The 16,925-nt window shown below is 40.9% G+C and overlaps 1 protein-coding gene across 11 annotated transcripts in view; it reads left to right on the top strand.

The window, feature by feature from the left end:
- LOC121329961 (ryanodine receptor 3-like) overlaps positions 1-16,925 on the top strand; it is a 121,483-nt gene that overhangs the window by 74,050 nt on the left and 30,508 nt on the right. For 3 of the 11 annotated variants that reach the window (XM_041276099.1, XM_041276104.1, XM_041276102.1), the window contains exons 56-73: positions 988-1,308; positions 1,930-2,170; positions 3,996-4,083; positions 4,587-4,679; positions 5,503-5,523; positions 7,453-7,623; positions 7,894-7,953; positions 8,181-8,315; positions 8,538-8,650; positions 9,351-9,450; positions 12,123-12,244; positions 12,647-12,698; positions 13,045-13,104; positions 13,335-13,434; positions 13,993-14,072; positions 14,731-14,807; positions 15,271-15,344; positions 15,786-15,803. In XM_041276099.1, coding sequence (XP_041132033.1) covers positions 988-1,308; positions 1,930-2,170; positions 3,996-4,083; positions 4,587-4,679; positions 5,503-5,523; positions 7,453-7,623; positions 7,894-7,953; positions 8,181-8,315; positions 8,538-8,650; positions 9,351-9,450; positions 12,123-12,244; positions 12,647-12,698; positions 13,045-13,104; positions 13,335-13,434; positions 13,993-14,072; positions 14,731-14,807; positions 15,271-15,344; positions 15,786-15,803 — 1,926 coding nt within the window. Of the gene's footprint in view, positions 1-987; positions 1,309-1,929; positions 2,171-3,995; positions 4,084-4,586; positions 4,680-5,502; positions 5,524-7,452; positions 7,624-7,893; positions 7,954-8,180; positions 8,316-8,537; positions 8,651-9,350; positions 9,451-10,101; positions 10,199-12,122; positions 12,245-12,646; positions 12,699-13,044; positions 13,105-13,334; positions 13,435-13,992; positions 14,073-14,730; positions 14,808-15,270; positions 15,345-15,785; positions 15,804-16,925 lie in introns of all 11 variants that reach the window. The other 8 variants (XM_041276108.1, XM_041276107.1, XM_041276106.1 and 5 more) reach the window with 7 other exon arrangements.

Raw genomic sequence — 16,925 nt, 5'->3', positions numbered from 1 at the left:
TCCCATGTTAAAACTGTACACAGTTAGAGGTGCCGTCACAAATTCCAGACACAGCACTTGAAAAATATAAAAAATATAAACACGCTGAGTTCATTGCAGTCATCAGGTACATATATCAACCATTCAACAGAACGTGGCAACAAACAAGTGAGTACAGACATTTCAGGGGCTCCCGAGTGGCGCATCCAGCAAAGGCGTTCCACATGGATGTGCCCTATAGCCTGGATATCGCAGGTTTGAGTTCAGGCTATGTCACTGCCAATCGTGACCGGGAGTTCCTAGGGGGCGGGGCACAATTGGCCGAGTGCTGCCCAGGTAGGGAAGTTTTAGGTCGTCAGGGGAATCCAAGGCTCACCGCGCATCTGCGACCCCTGTTGCTGATAGGGCACCTGTGGTTCTGCAGTGGAGCCTCCAGATCTGTGTTGTCCTCTGCCACTATAGGTCTGGTGGCCTCGCTGTGGATCCGCAGCATGAAAAATGACAGATTGGCAGGAGCACATTTCAGAGGATGTCTGCTTCAGCCTTCGTTCCCCGAGTCGGCTGGGGGGGTTGCAAGCAGTGAGCCCAGGATACAGATAATAATTGGGCACACTAAAATTGGGGAGAAAACCCAGGGTAAAAAATTGAAGGCAACTACATTTAAAAAAAAAAAAAAAATACTGTTTTAACAAGCTGTTGTATTTTAAGTATCTTGCTCCTGAAGTGGAACCAGCAATTGGATTTGACTGAGGAGCCATTGGCTCCTGAGGCAACAAATGTGTCTGGAGCCCTGATTTGTAATTTTGTTTTAAAGAAATGTATTTTAAAGAATAAACATTTGACCAAAAGTGCTTTACCAGTGTTATTGCAATTACTTGAACTTGCTCTCTTCTATGCCATATTGTCTTTGCTGCTATCCCAACTGTACCCTATTGTCTTTGGTGCTCTCTGTTATACCCCTGTCTTTGCTGCTATACCAGTTACACCCCCCTGTCTTTGCTGGTTTAGTTCTCGGCATGCCGGACACTGTCGAGGAGATGTGTCCTGATATGCCGCAGCTAGATGGGTTGATGAAGGATATCAACAACATGGCGGAGTCGGGGGCGCGATACACCGAGATGCCCCATGTGATTGAGGTCATACTGCCCATGCTGTGTAACTACCTGTCGTACTGGTGGGAGAAGGGTCCAGAGAACAACCCCAAGTCGGCCGGGTCCTGCTGCACCATGGTAACCTCAGAACACCTGAGTATCATCCTGGGGAACATCCTGAAGATACTCAACAACAACCTGGGCATTGACGAGGCCTCCTGGATGAAGAGAATCGCCGGTAAGCACCGACGGGGGCTGGGGCAGCTGCATACAAACAGCTGAATGTTAGCTTGTGGATAGTATTGCAATTAGAGGAGTTCAGTCTGTGAAATGCTGTTAAGGTCACCATACATGGGTCATTGTGGTGGCAGAAATAACCCATATTTGATAAGAAATTCTCCGCCCACCGCAAGGAAGGACAGTTTTCCAGCGAATATTAGATGCAACAAGCCATTGCCAACAAAATAGATCTAGTGGATATGGACCTTTTAGATAACAGAATTGGTTATTTCAACACTGATTCAACCCTAATTACAAACTAATGATAATAATAATGTATGTTTTACATCTTCTAATATATAGTAGATTAGTATGTGATAAAGCCTTTCTTTCAGCACACCGTTTGTATCAGATATTTGGTATCAGATAGAAATGTCATCCCATTATTGGATTTTAATTGTTGAATTGATCCTATTTTCCTGTATATGATGCAAATATAGTACAAGATACAAGCTGATGTTGACCCCTCATGAGGTCAAAGCAGCTCTCGGGGCAGATGGATATTGGCATGTAAACGATACAGTAATTGCCTGGCTGTGAACTGGGTTTGTGGCCCCTTTGTTGTGCTTCCCCTCTCCAGTGTACGCCCAGCCCATCATTTGCAAAGCACAACCCGACCTGCTCAGGTCACACTTCCTGCCCACGCTGGAGAAGCTGAAGAAGAAGACGGTGAAGGTGGTTGTGGAGGAGGAGCTGCTGAAGGCTGACAGCAAAGGAGACACGCAGGAGGCCGAGCTGCTCATCCTGGACGAGTTCGCTGTGCTCTGCCGGGACCTCTACTCCTTCTACCCCATGCTCATCCGCTATGTGGACAACAACAGGTACAGGCCACTTCCAGGCTGAGTCAGGGAGAGCCTAAGTCTTTAACATCTTAAAAAGGGTCAACGCCCTAACCAATACTTTAAGCGCAGTACAGAAACCAGGACCGAGGATACATTTGAACATTAAGAGGAGATAGACTTCGGGAAGGCAACACTTCAACTAGAGCAGTGGTCCTCAAAGTGGTGCCCGCAGGCAAATTTGTGCCCGCGAAGCCAGGCCCTCTTTCCTGTGGCAGCTGTTCTTAAATTATGGGTCGTGAACACATTTCTGGCGGGTCGTAGCGTGGGAAAATAAATAAAGCTTTAAACGCGTTTTCCAACAAAAGCGTCACAGCAGTCTTTTGACAGTGCTGCTCGCTTATGCTGTGCTTGTACGTACTTGAAATTTTTTCTTTTTTTCCTGAAGAGCCTCTGCGATACGATCAACCAATTGAATGTTTGCATTTTCTCTGCGGTAGCCCAATCATAAGTTAGCTGGGTGGGACATAAACTGTGTCTGTTTCAGCTGCAGGTACTGACAGTAAGTTTAACCAATAGCAGAGTCAAATATAATTTTACGCAGCAATACAATCATAAGCAAGCAGAGGGTGTACATGGTATTCTGCATGAAAAGTGAAAGATCTGACAGCTGTCCAATCATTTGTGAGCAGTGGCGTTAACATGCTGGATAAGCACTGAATTTCGCCAACTGTTATTGAGAAAAACAATACATTTCAGTATTTAGAATTAAATTTTCTCTCTCTCTGTTTTTTAATTTCACCAGAGAAGTGAAACACCGTAGTAGATTTAGTTACGAATCCACTTTCTCTGAATTATTGTACTGGAGATGAGTGATCTTTAAAACAGAGTAGTGTTGACAAATTTGCCAAATTGAAACAAAGCAAGATGCTATCTATCCGCTTTTATTTTAGTTTGTAAAAGTGTAAACGTGCTATTCAAAAATATTTGCATTGCATATTTTATCTAAATAATTTTAAATATACACACACACACACTGTATATGTTACGGGAAGGCGGTGTTTAAGATAAGAACCTATGTAATAGTCAGTGTGCCCGCAACAGACAAGTAAGATCAGTTTATGCCCGTGCCCAAATTACTTTGAGGACCACTGAACTAGAGACTAGTGAGGGTAGTAATGGGTTATCTGGACCCAACTTGACACAGTTTTGAGATCAATTAGCTACTAGGAACTGGACAAGCTTAGGTGAGCTGAATGGCCTCTTCTCATTCATAATTTGTTTTTATTCTTATGGTCTTATGCTTCACTCCAGGGGTTACTAGGAGTTTAGTTAGCCACGGTGTGTGGGTAACAACTCAGGAGTCAAGTAGTCAAGCCCTTAGTTAACAAAGAATGCCTCAAATCACTGCACTGCTACAATCACTTAAAATCTGGGTTAAAATGCTGTTAAACCATTAGGGCTATATTTAAAAAAAAAAAAAAAAAAAAAAAAAAAAAAAAAGAATTCAATTAATTCTAATTTCTTGATTGATTTGCTGCTGTTTGTTTGTTATAAATTTGATTGACCGATTTATGCTGGTAAAAAAAAAAAAAGTCAAGTCAAGCCCTAAAGTAACTTAATTTAAATAAATAGCAACAATTTCTGGGTTTACACTTAACGAAGGGGTAATAACAAAGGTTTGTAAAGCAATGTCTTACCTCAAGTTTTCTTTTTACTTTGACTGAGGTGCAATCAGTGTCTACAGGATTGGAGGCAACATGCACAGTACAGTGTGTCTCTGTGGCTGAGACTGGCTGAAATGTTCCCTGTGTATATTTGAGCTTTTAAACACTTTGTTGTTATGTCCTCTTTTTATTTGATTCAGGTCAAGATGGCTGAAAGAGCCTGATGCAGATTCTAACGAACTGTTCCGCATGGTGGCTGAGGTCTTTATCCTGTGGTGTAAATCTCACGTAAGTAAATGCAGTTTATGTAGTGTGTGCATACAGTCAGTTCACATTAAAAACAAACTCGGATTAAACACATTTATTATTTAAAATTTACTTCTTGTAATACAAATTCGATATTTTGGAGCCCCCCTCCCCAGGAAGAAAAGTTTGAATTAAACATTCAAACAGCTGAGTGTAAGGGATATTGGGAAATGTATTCACTTACATCCAGATGAACGCCTCTGTACTGTGTTTAGTGCTGTTTTGGGACTACCGATCCTATGATGCATTTCGAGTTGCCACAGTGCTCACGCAACAATGCCATTTCTAAAAGGACTGAAATGAGTGCAGCGCAACAAACGTGAGTTATCCTTGCAGACAAAAGTGGAGTTGTTCAAACCTGTAAAATGTATGAACCCTACTTGAACATTAGACTAGTAAGATTTGTAGCTGAGATGGTCTTTATATAGAGCTAGTCACCACAATAAAGAGTTTGCTGTTTCTTTAAACTATATTTTCTTTTACAGAACTTTAAACGAGAGGAGCAAAACTTTGTGATTCAAAATGAAATCAACAACTTGTCATTCCTAACGGGAGACAACAAGAGCAAGATGTCAAAGGTAGGTCTCAAACACAGACCACACCCCCTGTACAGAGTTGGGGTTCCTGACCTTTACACCCCTCCAAAGGAATGAAGTGAGAAGCCCCACTGCAGTTTAGCATGCTCACTGTCTTCATTATTCCAGTGAAGACAGCATTCACCTCCGTATTTTAGGTGTTTGGATATTTGTTTTTTCACATTAAGAAAAAAAGTGTTTTCTTTTTAATTAAAACTGTTTTGGGTTTGAGGCAACAGCTTTCAGTAAGTGGCGGTATTCTTTAATATAAATTATACAACTACTCGGACATAGCTCTCCATTGTGTTCTGTTGAGGTCAGCCATTCTGCTATAACTCAGAAATAAAAAAGGCGACACTAAATGACGTCTGTTCTAGAATCACAGCTTACTGATGAAACGTTTCACCGAGACCCTTGAGCCCTGCTTCCAAAAACTCTTTCAGTGGACAGCAGTGATTTTTTTCAGATAAACAGAGGTATATAAAAACATAACTTTAAAAAGCTGTAGTATAATAGCGATAACGGCATTGCTGAGGCGTGTTCCTCTAATAATGGAACTGCCTTTTTCAAATATTGACTTGGGAGTTCCATTATTACCTAGTAGCACGCCACGGCAATGCCCGTATCCCTTAGGTAAAATATATACAGTGCAATAAGGTAATGGATTCTACACTAATTCCAAAAACTTTGTTTAGCCACTTACTGAAAGTGTGTATTTTTTCCAGTAATAATGTGTTTATTTATTGGCATGTATACATTTCATCTTGGTTAAGTCGTTTATTTTGTATGCATTAGTAAATGTTCACTGTGTTTTTCTTTCATACAGTCATTGTCTGTAAAGGTACAGGTCAGATTGCATGCATTTTGTCTTTTAGCCAAGCATTTGCTGTGTCAGCTGCCTGGCATCAAGCTGATTGCAGTATACAGTCTTGATTTTTCCAGAGCTATACATCACTTTGATCTTTGTATCCGAACAAACCACTTTCTGTCTGCCTGTCCTAGTAATAGTTTAATAGCAGCCTTGCATCTTTAAATGCTTTAAAACATGTGCTTAATACAGCATAGAGTATTTAGCCTGGTGTATGGTGCTCATCTTATATTATTATGGATATAACTCAATAGAAATCGCCTACTTGAGATCACCCCAGACTAAATTCTTGTCAAAATAAAATGAGTTTTTACCCTTTTCCAGAGGGGGTGGAAATAGTATTCCGATATTGCCAATATCACACCCCGTTTAAAATGTCTGTACTTTTTTTTTTTTTCGCAATGGGATTGTTTCATGGATCATGGCACCACCTGGTGGCTGCAAATCCAATTTGCTTTGAGGTCACCTGCAATGAGTTTTTAGCACTTTGTAGATTTACTTAAAATGAATATTGCTTCAGAGTCTCCTGTAAAGATTGTTGATGTGATTCAAAGCTGTTGTTTCAAAGTGGGGGCTGAAGGGCAGAGGGTTAAACCAGTGGTAAATATACAGGTGGGTATAATGCCAGTGAGCCACTTTGCAGTGCTGCTGTGGAAAAACCAATCAAATCAAACCGAAAGATTGTTAAATCTCACCTTATTTCTGTCCATAGACATTTATATTTTATCATACTCCTGAAGCAATACAAGCTTTGCATTTGAATTTTGTACAGTTTTAAAGCAATTTACATTAATACTCCATTTTATTCTGCTCATTGGTTAAGAAATTATTTGCCTTGCTATATATAATAGCCTCCCAAATTAGTGGATACAGCTGTTAAGTTTACTCGTGTTTTAAACCTAATTTACAAATTCCATTTAGGGTTGAAATCAAGCTGAATCAGGTCAAACCCTAAAATCTTGCCCCATATTCTCCCTTATCCTGTGGGTGCCCAATACCACAGGGTCCTTTAAATGTCCTGCTGCAATTCCTGTGTCCACACCTGTCAATTCCATGTGTTTTCCCAGTAGCACTTCAGAGTGACCAACTTCCTTTATAACCCCCTGTATGTAATCAAACTTCACTGCAGGTTTTTGCAATGGCATTTCAGCCCTGGAACTGGAATTTGAAAAGTAGACCCTAGGCAGGTGCTATAACAAATAAAACCTTTTGAGTATTTAAAAAAAACAATCCTCAGTAGGGTCTTTTCTCTTTCAAACCTAGTGCTGAAGTCACTCCAGCCGTGAACGTGCTTATAAGCTTGCTTTATATTGCGAGTTCCACTGTAAATCTTTTTGTAATATGCAATCTTGTTGTAATAGGTGGCCCATACAGGTAAAAAGACACTTTATATTTTACATTGTTGTATTGTAAAGGCATCAGTACAATTGTGTCCTGAGCTTGTGTTGTTTACTGAATTGGACTTTTGCTGCCAGTAGTATTTATTTTGTTTCTCACCAAGTTCTCCTTGTGATTCAGAAGTATAAATAAAACTGTTATGCCAGAGCAGTTATATCTAATTCACCGACATGCTTCTGCGTTACTAATGATACTCAAACTAAATCCTGGAGTAGAATGTACTGGATTGGAACACTATAGGGCCCAACTTTATACTAGCTGTTATATTTTTGGGAGTTGGTCACAACATAAATACAGATGGTTATCAGATAGAGAAAAGCCTACTTAAGTGAAATAGAATAGCCTACTTAAGCCTGGTATAGAATAGTCCCTTTACTGTCTGGAAATGTAGCCAAATGAGAAAGTAAGACAATGAGAAAAACAAGTATTATAAAAGCCCAGATTGAGTGTAAACACACCCAGCTAAGGCCCAAGGCCTCTATGGTAACCCTTGCCCTCTCTCTCTGCCAGACTGGAGGGCAGGACCAGGAGAGGAAGAGGACGAAGCGCCGCGGAGAGCTGTACTCCGTCCAGACCTCCCTCATTGTAGCAGCCCTGAAGAAGATGCTGCCCATCGGCCTCAACATGTGCACCCCAGGGGACCAGGAGCTCATCTCACTGGCCAAAGGAAGATACAGCCTTGTGAGTGAGCCAGTTGCAGAATTTACTTGTATTTTACCAGGAAGTCACTTTATCTCTTTCATAAGTAAAACCTGGCCAAGAAGACAGCAACCCCCCCCCCCCCCCCCCCCCCCCCCCCCCCCCCCAAAAAAAAAAAAACACATGCACACATCATCATCCAGTTACAATTAAAGAAGCCTACGATTGTATATTGTTGACTATTTGATATTTCACAGCTTGGATTTTGATCATCTTTGGTCAGTCAAATAACGCCTTACTTTCTTTCAATAGAGAGATACAGATGAAGAGGTCAAAGATCATCTACGCCAAAACCTTCACTTGCAGGAGAAGGTAAGCCTGCTTGAGAAGATGAGGGATAGGACTTGTCTTGCTCTCGAGGAGTTGTTTGAGTGAAGCGAATAGCGTGTGACATACAGGGTCCCCTGTGTCTCTGCTGGTAAATTCACTGCTGCGTGGATTGCAGGGTGAGGTCTCCTGTTGATATTCACATTGGTTAGTGGGTGGCAGAGGTGAGTTGATAACTGGGGCATTTTAAATCTGGCTTCTTACTCTTGCAGTCGGAGGACCCTGCAGTGAGGTGGCAGATGAATCTTTACAAAGACGTGGTTGTGAAGAACGAGGAGCCGCCAGACCCTGAGCACACTGTGGACAGAGTGCAGAGCATCTCAGCAGCTGTCTTCCACCTGGAGCAGGTAAACCTTCCCTCTCCCCCTCCCCTTCCTTGTTGTTGAACCATCGCAGTATATATCAACTTTGACAAAGAAAAACTAATTAAAAATCAGCGTTGAAATGTTTTTATTTTGGGGTTGTGAACTCATGCATTTGAACCCAGTGCCATTTTCTCTCTTTGTACTGTAAAATGCTAATAATTAAGTGTTTGGTGATTTTATATTGATTTCTAACCATTTGATAAGGTTGAGCAACCTTTGAGATCGAAGAAGGCAGTGTGGCACAAGCTCCTGTCCAAGCAGCGCAAGAGGGCTGTGGTGGCCTGCTTTAGGATGGCTCCTCTGTACAACCTGCCCAGGTAGGACTTCTCCAATAGCAGCCTGGGCTCTAGACCATGCCTTGTTAGAACTCCCATGTCCTGCTCAGAACTGAAGAACTGGTTTTATTAGGGGAAAAACAGAATTGTGGGGTTTTATATAACAGCTCACCAGATCACCAGCAGTTGCAGAAATTTTCATCTGGATGTGTTTTTGATTTATTTTTGTCTATATATATATTTCTTTTAATTGTAATAATTTTTTCACTGCATATTTACTTCATGCTTCTATGTCCAGACACTTAACTAGACTAATTAGAACGTACAACACACCAGTCTTTTTCTTAATCTTTTTATTCTATTCTGCTTTGCTATTTCTTCATTTTAATTATTATTTTTTTTAGTTATTGTTGTTTCTTTTATTATTTTTATAGTATAAAACTATTTTTATACAGGTCTTTTATATTTTTTTACTTTTATTGTTGTTATTTTTTCATTGTATTGAACTTTTAATGTATATAAAATGTGATTGATTTATTGATTTATAAATTTATAACCATATCACAGCTACAACTCAACTTAACATAGTTCACAGCTTAGAGAGACAAATGGCAAAGTAGCTCTTATATGAGATGTTCTGGGACTCAAGACCACGAACACGAAGCCTAAAATATGTTTGTTTTGTGGTGTGGTGTGTTATTTTATTTTTTTTTTTTTGTGATGACACTGTACTTTTCTTCAGACACAAAAATAACAATTACTTCCTGAGCTCCTATCAACATTTATGGCTGGAAAAAATGCATGAGACAGCAGACTGTGACAGTCTGATCTTCATGTTAACGGTAATGTAGCTTCAGACACCTAGCTTGTCTGCATAAATCTGCATAAGAGCTGCCCCTCCCCCTTCTCTTCCCCAGCCATGCACTCCCACCTCCACTCAAACCAAGGGAGTCTGATTGGTCAGCCTGCAGTGAGGGTCTGGGTTAAACTGTTAATTGTAGGAATATGTAGTCATTTAGCAGACGCTTTTATCCAAAGTGACTTACAGAGACTTGTGGGATGAACAATGCATCACAATTGCTGCTGCCAAGTCACTTACAATAGGACCTTGGTTTTATGACTTATCCAAAGGACAGAGCACAAGGAGGTTAAGTGACTGGGTCACACACAGAGAGTCTGTGGCTAAGCTGGGATTGAGACTGAAACCTCCTAGTAACAAGCCCCTTTCTTTCCGGATCATTTAAACACTATAGATAGATTACTGCATAAAACTATGGGCATTGAAATGTATGGTTAACTGTCTGAATAATTATGATATCACTCCTTTTACATATTTCTTTACCTTCATTATTGAAAACAGACCAGTATGCCAAATCATTGACCAGTCAGGTGACCGGTTTTCGATCCCCACACTAATCATTACTCCCCCTCCATTTTCCTCTGCTGTCTGCCTTTGCCTCCCATTAATTCCCCTAATCTCGCTCTCCCTCCAGGCATCGCTCTATTAACCTCTTCCTCTTTGGCTATCAGAGGTTTTGGATAGAGACAGAGGAGTACTCATTTGAGGAGAGACTAGTTCAGGACCTAGCAGTAAGTACAGTGCTGGCCTCTGTGCTTTGTGTCAAACTGCAGCGCTTGGTGCTGTATGTTTTGCAAGCACAATTCCTGCCACGCTCTTGAAATGTGAAGTCTGAAGCTGATGTTGCATTGTATCCGGGCTCAGTTCAGACTGTGCTTGTTAGATGTTTTATGGGCAGGTGTCAACAGCGAGCTTTAGTCATGGTTAATATGTGTATTGAAGAGGTTTTTAAACTGTATATTCTTACATTGAAGTCTTACAATTGAATTCATCGTTTGTAGGGTATTGTATAAGAGATTTGTCTAGTGAAGTCTGACTGCTCAAGCTATGAAATGACATCTCGTATACAATAAGAAAACCTACACGCAAAGTTATTATAAATCACAATGAAATTTAAAAGGTGTTAATTTTAGAATGGTGCCATAGTGTTATATACACACATGCCATCTGTATATGCGACAAGATGTAGAAGTTTGAGAAAATATGCAGCTATTACTTTTAAAATCTTTTAGGTGATTTATAATAGTGTTTTAATTTGCTCAGTATGATTTTTCCAACATTTATCAAAGCATTTGTCTTTTGATTAGTGTGCAGCTTTAACATGTGGAATTTTAACAGCCTCTCTCTGCTCTGCGCTGGTGGAACAGACGCAAGCTTTAAAATAATTGTAGCCAACAAAATTGCTCCATTATTTCTCTGCCATGCACATGCTTTCATTTATATAGTGTCTCAAATGTCCTGTTTTGAAAGAGACACATGTTTTATCAAACATGTATTTTCATTTTACCATACTAAACCAGGCTAAAGAAATATCTGTTTACAAGCCTTCCTAGTTCCTGTCCCCTGTCCCCGTCCCCATGCCTTCACTGGATCCTTTCCTCTCAGCCACCCGCTTCTCCTATTGACGGACATGCTTTCAGCATGTAATATTACCCGGGAGGCACTGTTGGGTGAAATGACCAAGGAAGTTAATCAGTAACAGACTTCCCAGAAGGCAGTGCAAGCAAAACAGAAAGTTTTAAAACTACCAATCAATCACACTTAAAATAATGCTAAGCATGTGTGACAATGGAGCAGAGATACTTTGTTTGTCCAAGGAGACCCTTTGCTACTTTTCCTTTGGTACTGAAGGTGCTGCTGATAAATGCACAGTTTTATACAAGGAAAGGGTCTTACTGCTATTTCCATCAATCATGCTAAACAAACTCTTGCCCGTGTGTGTCATACAATGCAATGTTTCCTGTACCGCATGGATGTGTGTCTGCATGTTTCCTAATCAATGTGTAATTTCAGTGCTGCCGTTCACCTGATCTAAAATATCGGTTTGATGTTTTTGAGCAGTTCATTACATTTTAATCATGTCATACCAGTGCTTGTTTTAAAGCAAGGACTGATGTAAATGTACTTTTTTTTTAATCATTATAAAAGTCTACCGTATATACATGTATTTAAGTAGAAGCCATGTTGTTCTTTTTGTTCTTCATGTTTTAAAGCATGTATAAAATAGTGTGGAATATCATTTTACTCTTGTTTAAAATCCGTGGCTTAATTTAGATAAACTGTACAAACTACAACTGAGGGTGTCATTTAGTAACCAAGACCCAACAGAATGGGGGTTATCAGGGGTCATAACCCTGTTGGCCCAGCAGTAATGCCTGGTTAATATCAGGTCAGAGGTCTTATTGCAGTGAAATTGTGGTGAACGTGTAGATCATGAAGGAGACAAATTACAGATTTAATGCAAGATTACATTCAAAGTCTGAAGTAATGTAGTGACTTGGAACCAAATAACAAAAACTGCTAAAATTGGCAAAAGCATTTCTTACAGGGATGTTTTTGTTCTATTTTGATAGTAGAAGGACTGCAGCAGCGCTGTAGATGAGTGTGCTGTGTGTTGTTTGTACTGGTGGGCAGGTGGGAGACTGATGGTTATAGCTATTTGTGCAGAAACCCCAGGGCAAGGCAGAAGAGGAGGAGGAGGAGGAGGCTAACAAGCAGCCCGATCCTCTTCATCAGCTCATTCTGCACTTCAGCCGCAATGCCCTCACTGAGAGGAGGTGGGTTACACAAAGCTTTACACTTTACACCAACAAACTTTACATACAAACCTCCACTCACAGCGTTATACTTCAAACACAACTTAACACTAAAGTTTTACACTTCACACAGAGCTTTACACATGGCTGTACACACACCCCGACATCACTGGTTTACACTTTGCACACAAAGCCAGACGGTATAGTTCTGAATGTATTTATTTATAGGAAGACAATCTTAATTTTGAACAATTACACATATTGACAAATTGCTTGACACCTAAAACACAAAGCACTAAGTACTAACACCTTTGGAGTTTAGCTGTGTCATGTTTACAATATAACCCCATTATCATTGTGTTTTTTATTCAATGCAGTGTAAAAACAGGTTTCACTTACTGTAAACAATGTTTCTTTCCTCAGCGCTCTTGAAGAAGATCCTTTGTATATTGCATATGCAGACATGATGGCGAAGGTATGGAGTACTTTACAGAAGAGTGCATAGTCCTGGTACACACAGCAGTGTTTTTGGAGCACAGTATTGTACACGGACCAGTGTTTTCACATGACTTTGAACTACAGTATAGCCTAGAAACCCATGGCTGCATTTTGTGACTGGGGAATTATAATACAAGTATTGGAAGGCCATTTTCCTGTAGCAACTGAGAATCTACCCCCGGTGCCCTTTCTGTCTGGCTCCCTTATCTGAGCAGGTAGACGTAACTTTGTATTACTCAGTTCAGGCACCTACAAATACAAACCCTACAAAAGCTTTAGTCCTGTAAGACTCAATATCTCTAAACAAGATGTTCCTCTTTCAGAGCTGCCAGGGTGAAGAGGAGGAAGAAGAGGTAGAAGAGGGGAAAGAGAAGACATTTGAGGTGAGTCACTGACACAGAATAGGGGGCTGTTCATTCCAGATCCCCTTTAGAGACAGGGGAGGTAGGGGGGGCAGGGGGAGGGGGCTCATTTCAGTATCTGTTTAGAAACCAAACTCCTGCAGAATAAGATTCTTATTTTCATCCCCAACTATTTCCCCAGTGAAATGTACAGCATGTGTCCTGTCACTTCATTGTACACATCTTATATCCTCTGCTTCTGCCTCCCCCAGGAAAAAGAGATGGAGAAGCAGAAGACTCTATACCAGCAGGCAAGACTGCACGACCGCGGGGCTGCAGAGATGGTGCTGCAGATGATCAGCGCCAGCAAAGGTAACATCGGGCTCCAAGTGCTGCATAGAGAATCTCTTGGACACAAAACAGGATACTAGCATTACTGCACAGAGGTACCAAACACTTGATACAACACTGCTGCAACACTAAACACCAGGCAGTGGAGACAGTGTGATCAGAGCCGGCAGCTTAACCAGCAGGCTTCAGAGTACTGCATAGGGAATATCTTAGATACAAAACATTTGTATCCTACAGAATGTACTCTACTGAAAGGGGTGACAACAAATCAATTATTCAGCTGTGCGTGCAGTGCTGAATGGAAAGTGAGTAATGCGAAATGGTGCTGCGACTTAAACTTAAAACCATAGAGGCTGCTCCCTTACTTTCTCCAAGTGGGTTTATGAAAATTATCTTCAAAGGGTTTTGTACTGCATGAGATTAACTGTGAAGGCCATATTCCATGTTGTATTCAAACAAATTTGACATAACTGTGTCTGTCTTTACATGCAATGGTGTTGCACCATGAGCCAGTCAGAGTATTGGTGCTTGCGTGGTGAGACATTGCTGATGTACAGTACGCTTCTCTTTTTGCTGCAGGTGCAATGGGACCCATGATTGTGTACACCCTGAAGCTTGGTATCGCCATGCTAAATGGGGGGAACACTGTGGTGCAGCAGGTACTGTTAAAGTGCTCTACATTATTCCTCCAGCACTGACTGGATATCCATATGTATTTCTGCTTACGGCTCATAGGCCCTTCATGGTTTTGGGCCTTTCTATTTACAGGAAATGTTGGTAGCGTCTGCTCCTAATTGCACCTTGACATCAGCGAATGCTAAACTTTTGGTAGTTTCTAGAAGTCATCTAAAATCAGGTGGGGGCAAGGGTCTTTAATTGTTCTTATCCCTGCCTGTGGAACATCCCAAGTCATAATAGGAATTCTCAAATGTAAAAACATATTTGTTTGCGTTAGCCAATGGCTTGTAATTTTATTTTATAGAGTTTTTAATTTTCAAGTACCCTGAGATGTTCAGCATGAAGAGCGCTATATAAATTGAAATGGTATTGAATTGTATTGTATTGCATACATGGTGTTCTTTGAGGGACTGAAAAAACTTTACAATCCAAATGCATATCTGACTTTCTCCTTCCATCAAGCATGCAATGGAATAATGCTAACTGTAGGAAATTCAAAAGGATTTACTTAAAACACACAGAATTATGAGTCATAACAATTTCTGAGCGTTGGACTATACATGTATGTGTGTCTGTAAGAGATTGTTCAGGACATTCATTCTATTCATTTTCAAACATGCTCTTTCTTTACTGCTCTAGAAAATGCTGGATTATTTGAAAGAGAAAAGGGATGGTGGGTTTTTCAAGAGTTTGTCAGGACTGATGCAGTCTTGCAGGTGAGTACAGCTGTTTTAAAACATGGAAACCTGGTTTTATTTAATAACCTCCTTTCTGCTACAGGCAGTCCCTGTTCAGTGTAACATACAGACAGACAGTCTGCAAATCAGAGGGGTTATTCACCATGAAATGTGCGCAGTCTGAGGAGTTATGGGCCATATGGTGTTTTACAAAAATATCTAATTGCAGCCGTGTTAACAATGAGAAAGCTACTTTTACCCATTCTCAAATCCACTTTTTCTCATGTTCTGTGTAGTCCTGTGTGTGAAACTCTAGCAATATCATAGCAGATTTATAAAGGAAGGTAAATCTAACACTGACTTCCTTATTTGATATCCTGGGTGTGAAGAAGTGTGTAAAGTTCATTTTCATGGTACTCTTGTAGAGTAAACCCAGATCAGCAGAGGTGGTTTCTTGGATATCCAGGTTCTTGTCTAATTTCTCTTTCTCTAAACCCAACAGTGTTTTGGATTTGAATGCTTTTGAAAGACAGAATAAAGCTGAGGGACTTGGAATGGTGGCTGACGAAGGATCACGTAAGTAAAAGAAACTGAAAACAGACAAAAAGAAATGGTCACAAATACATACTGTCTTACTAATGTCATGCATCTCCCCTGCCACTTGTGAATTACTGCCTAAAACCAACGAGAGACATATTGTATATTATTGTGTGATAATCTGACCCATATATTATTGTATTTCTGTTGCACCGTTTCACCCTTTGGGTCAAACGAAGTGAGGGCAAAGATTGTGAAAACAATAAAATAACTAAAAAAAAACTAGCCAGAAGATTAAGAAAGTAATGTAAGGTGTTTCCTTCTAGTTTCAAATATTCTTTTGTCGCTTAAGAAATGTACCTTTGCACTAGTTGTAACAATGTGTGTGTGTCTTTTTAATGTGTAAACTTTTTGTTGTTATTTCTGTGTTTTATCAAATTCAGTGTGTCTGTTTTTTTCTTTTTCACTTGTGGGTTGCAGTCATGATGCGTGAGCGGGGTAAATACATGTTCAGATCTTCATCTTTGAGTGCTGCCCTCTGAATTCTGAGCTCTGCCCTGGACTTGAACTAACAGCTACGGCTGCAGGGAGTGTGCATGCTGACCGAAACTCTGATAAGAGTTCATTACATCCTCTAGTAATGCCTGTTATGTGTGTCGGAATGGTATAATTTAGCATTACTATCGTTAGGTTACTTACCGTAACCCTGGTTCCCTGAAAGAGAAGACAACCACCAAAACATTACATATGGGATATGCCTACCTATTGGTAGGTATTTTCTGAGCTCTCTACACTAGAGCTGCCGATAGGCCCCTTCATGTGATGATGGCCTCTGTCCCGCCTACAGAGCGGTTAAAACTGTCATTCCACGGAAACCGTGTCTCTTTTTGCATTGAAGCCGTGAGGGCGACCGATGCAACCTCGCTGCTTGGTGGTCGTCTTCTCTTTCAGGGAACCAGGGTTACAGCAAGTAACCCAACGTTCCCTTTCAATTCGAAGTCGACCACCAAAACATTATGTATGGGAAATGTATACCAGAGCCGTCGTGAGGGAGAAGGAATGGCAGCTTTCGAGGGATGCATCAGAACCGCTTAACCCTAGGTTAGCGGTGCAAGCGTGCAACCTTAAGGACCCTTGTGCCTGTTGAAGGCAAAGAAGGATCTACCATATTCAAGCAGTAGAACCTGGAGAATGTATGTGGCATAGACCAGCTAGCTACCATACATATATTGGACAGTGAGGCCCATCTGAAGAGGGCCCAAGATGTAGCCAACCCTCTAGTGGAGTGTGCAGCTACTCTCCCAGGTGGGGTAAGCCAGCACTGTCATACGCTGCACAGACTGCATCCACAATCGAATGGGACAGTCACTGTTTTGAGAGGGGATGTCCCACGGTCCATAAACCTTGACAGACAAAGAGCTGGCCAGAATGACGCAGGGCTCTTTGTTCTAGCCACGTAACATCTCAGCGCCCACACTGGGCAGAGGAAGTTCAATCTCCTATTGAAGTGGTGGATGGAAAAACACCAGTTCCACAGACTGATTCATGTGGAAGGCTGTGATCACCATAGGGAAGAAAGCAGGGTTTGTACACAGTGGCACCCTGCTGCCATCGTCCCAA

This window comes from Polyodon spathula, chromosome 17, assembly GCF_017654505.1.
Source record: "Polyodon spathula isolate WHYD16114869_AA chromosome 17, ASM1765450v1, whole genome shotgun sequence".
Taxonomy (NCBI): Eukaryota; Metazoa; Chordata; class Actinopteri; order Acipenseriformes; family Polyodontidae; genus Polyodon; species Polyodon spathula.
This window is presented reverse-complemented; position numbering and strand designations above follow the sequence as displayed.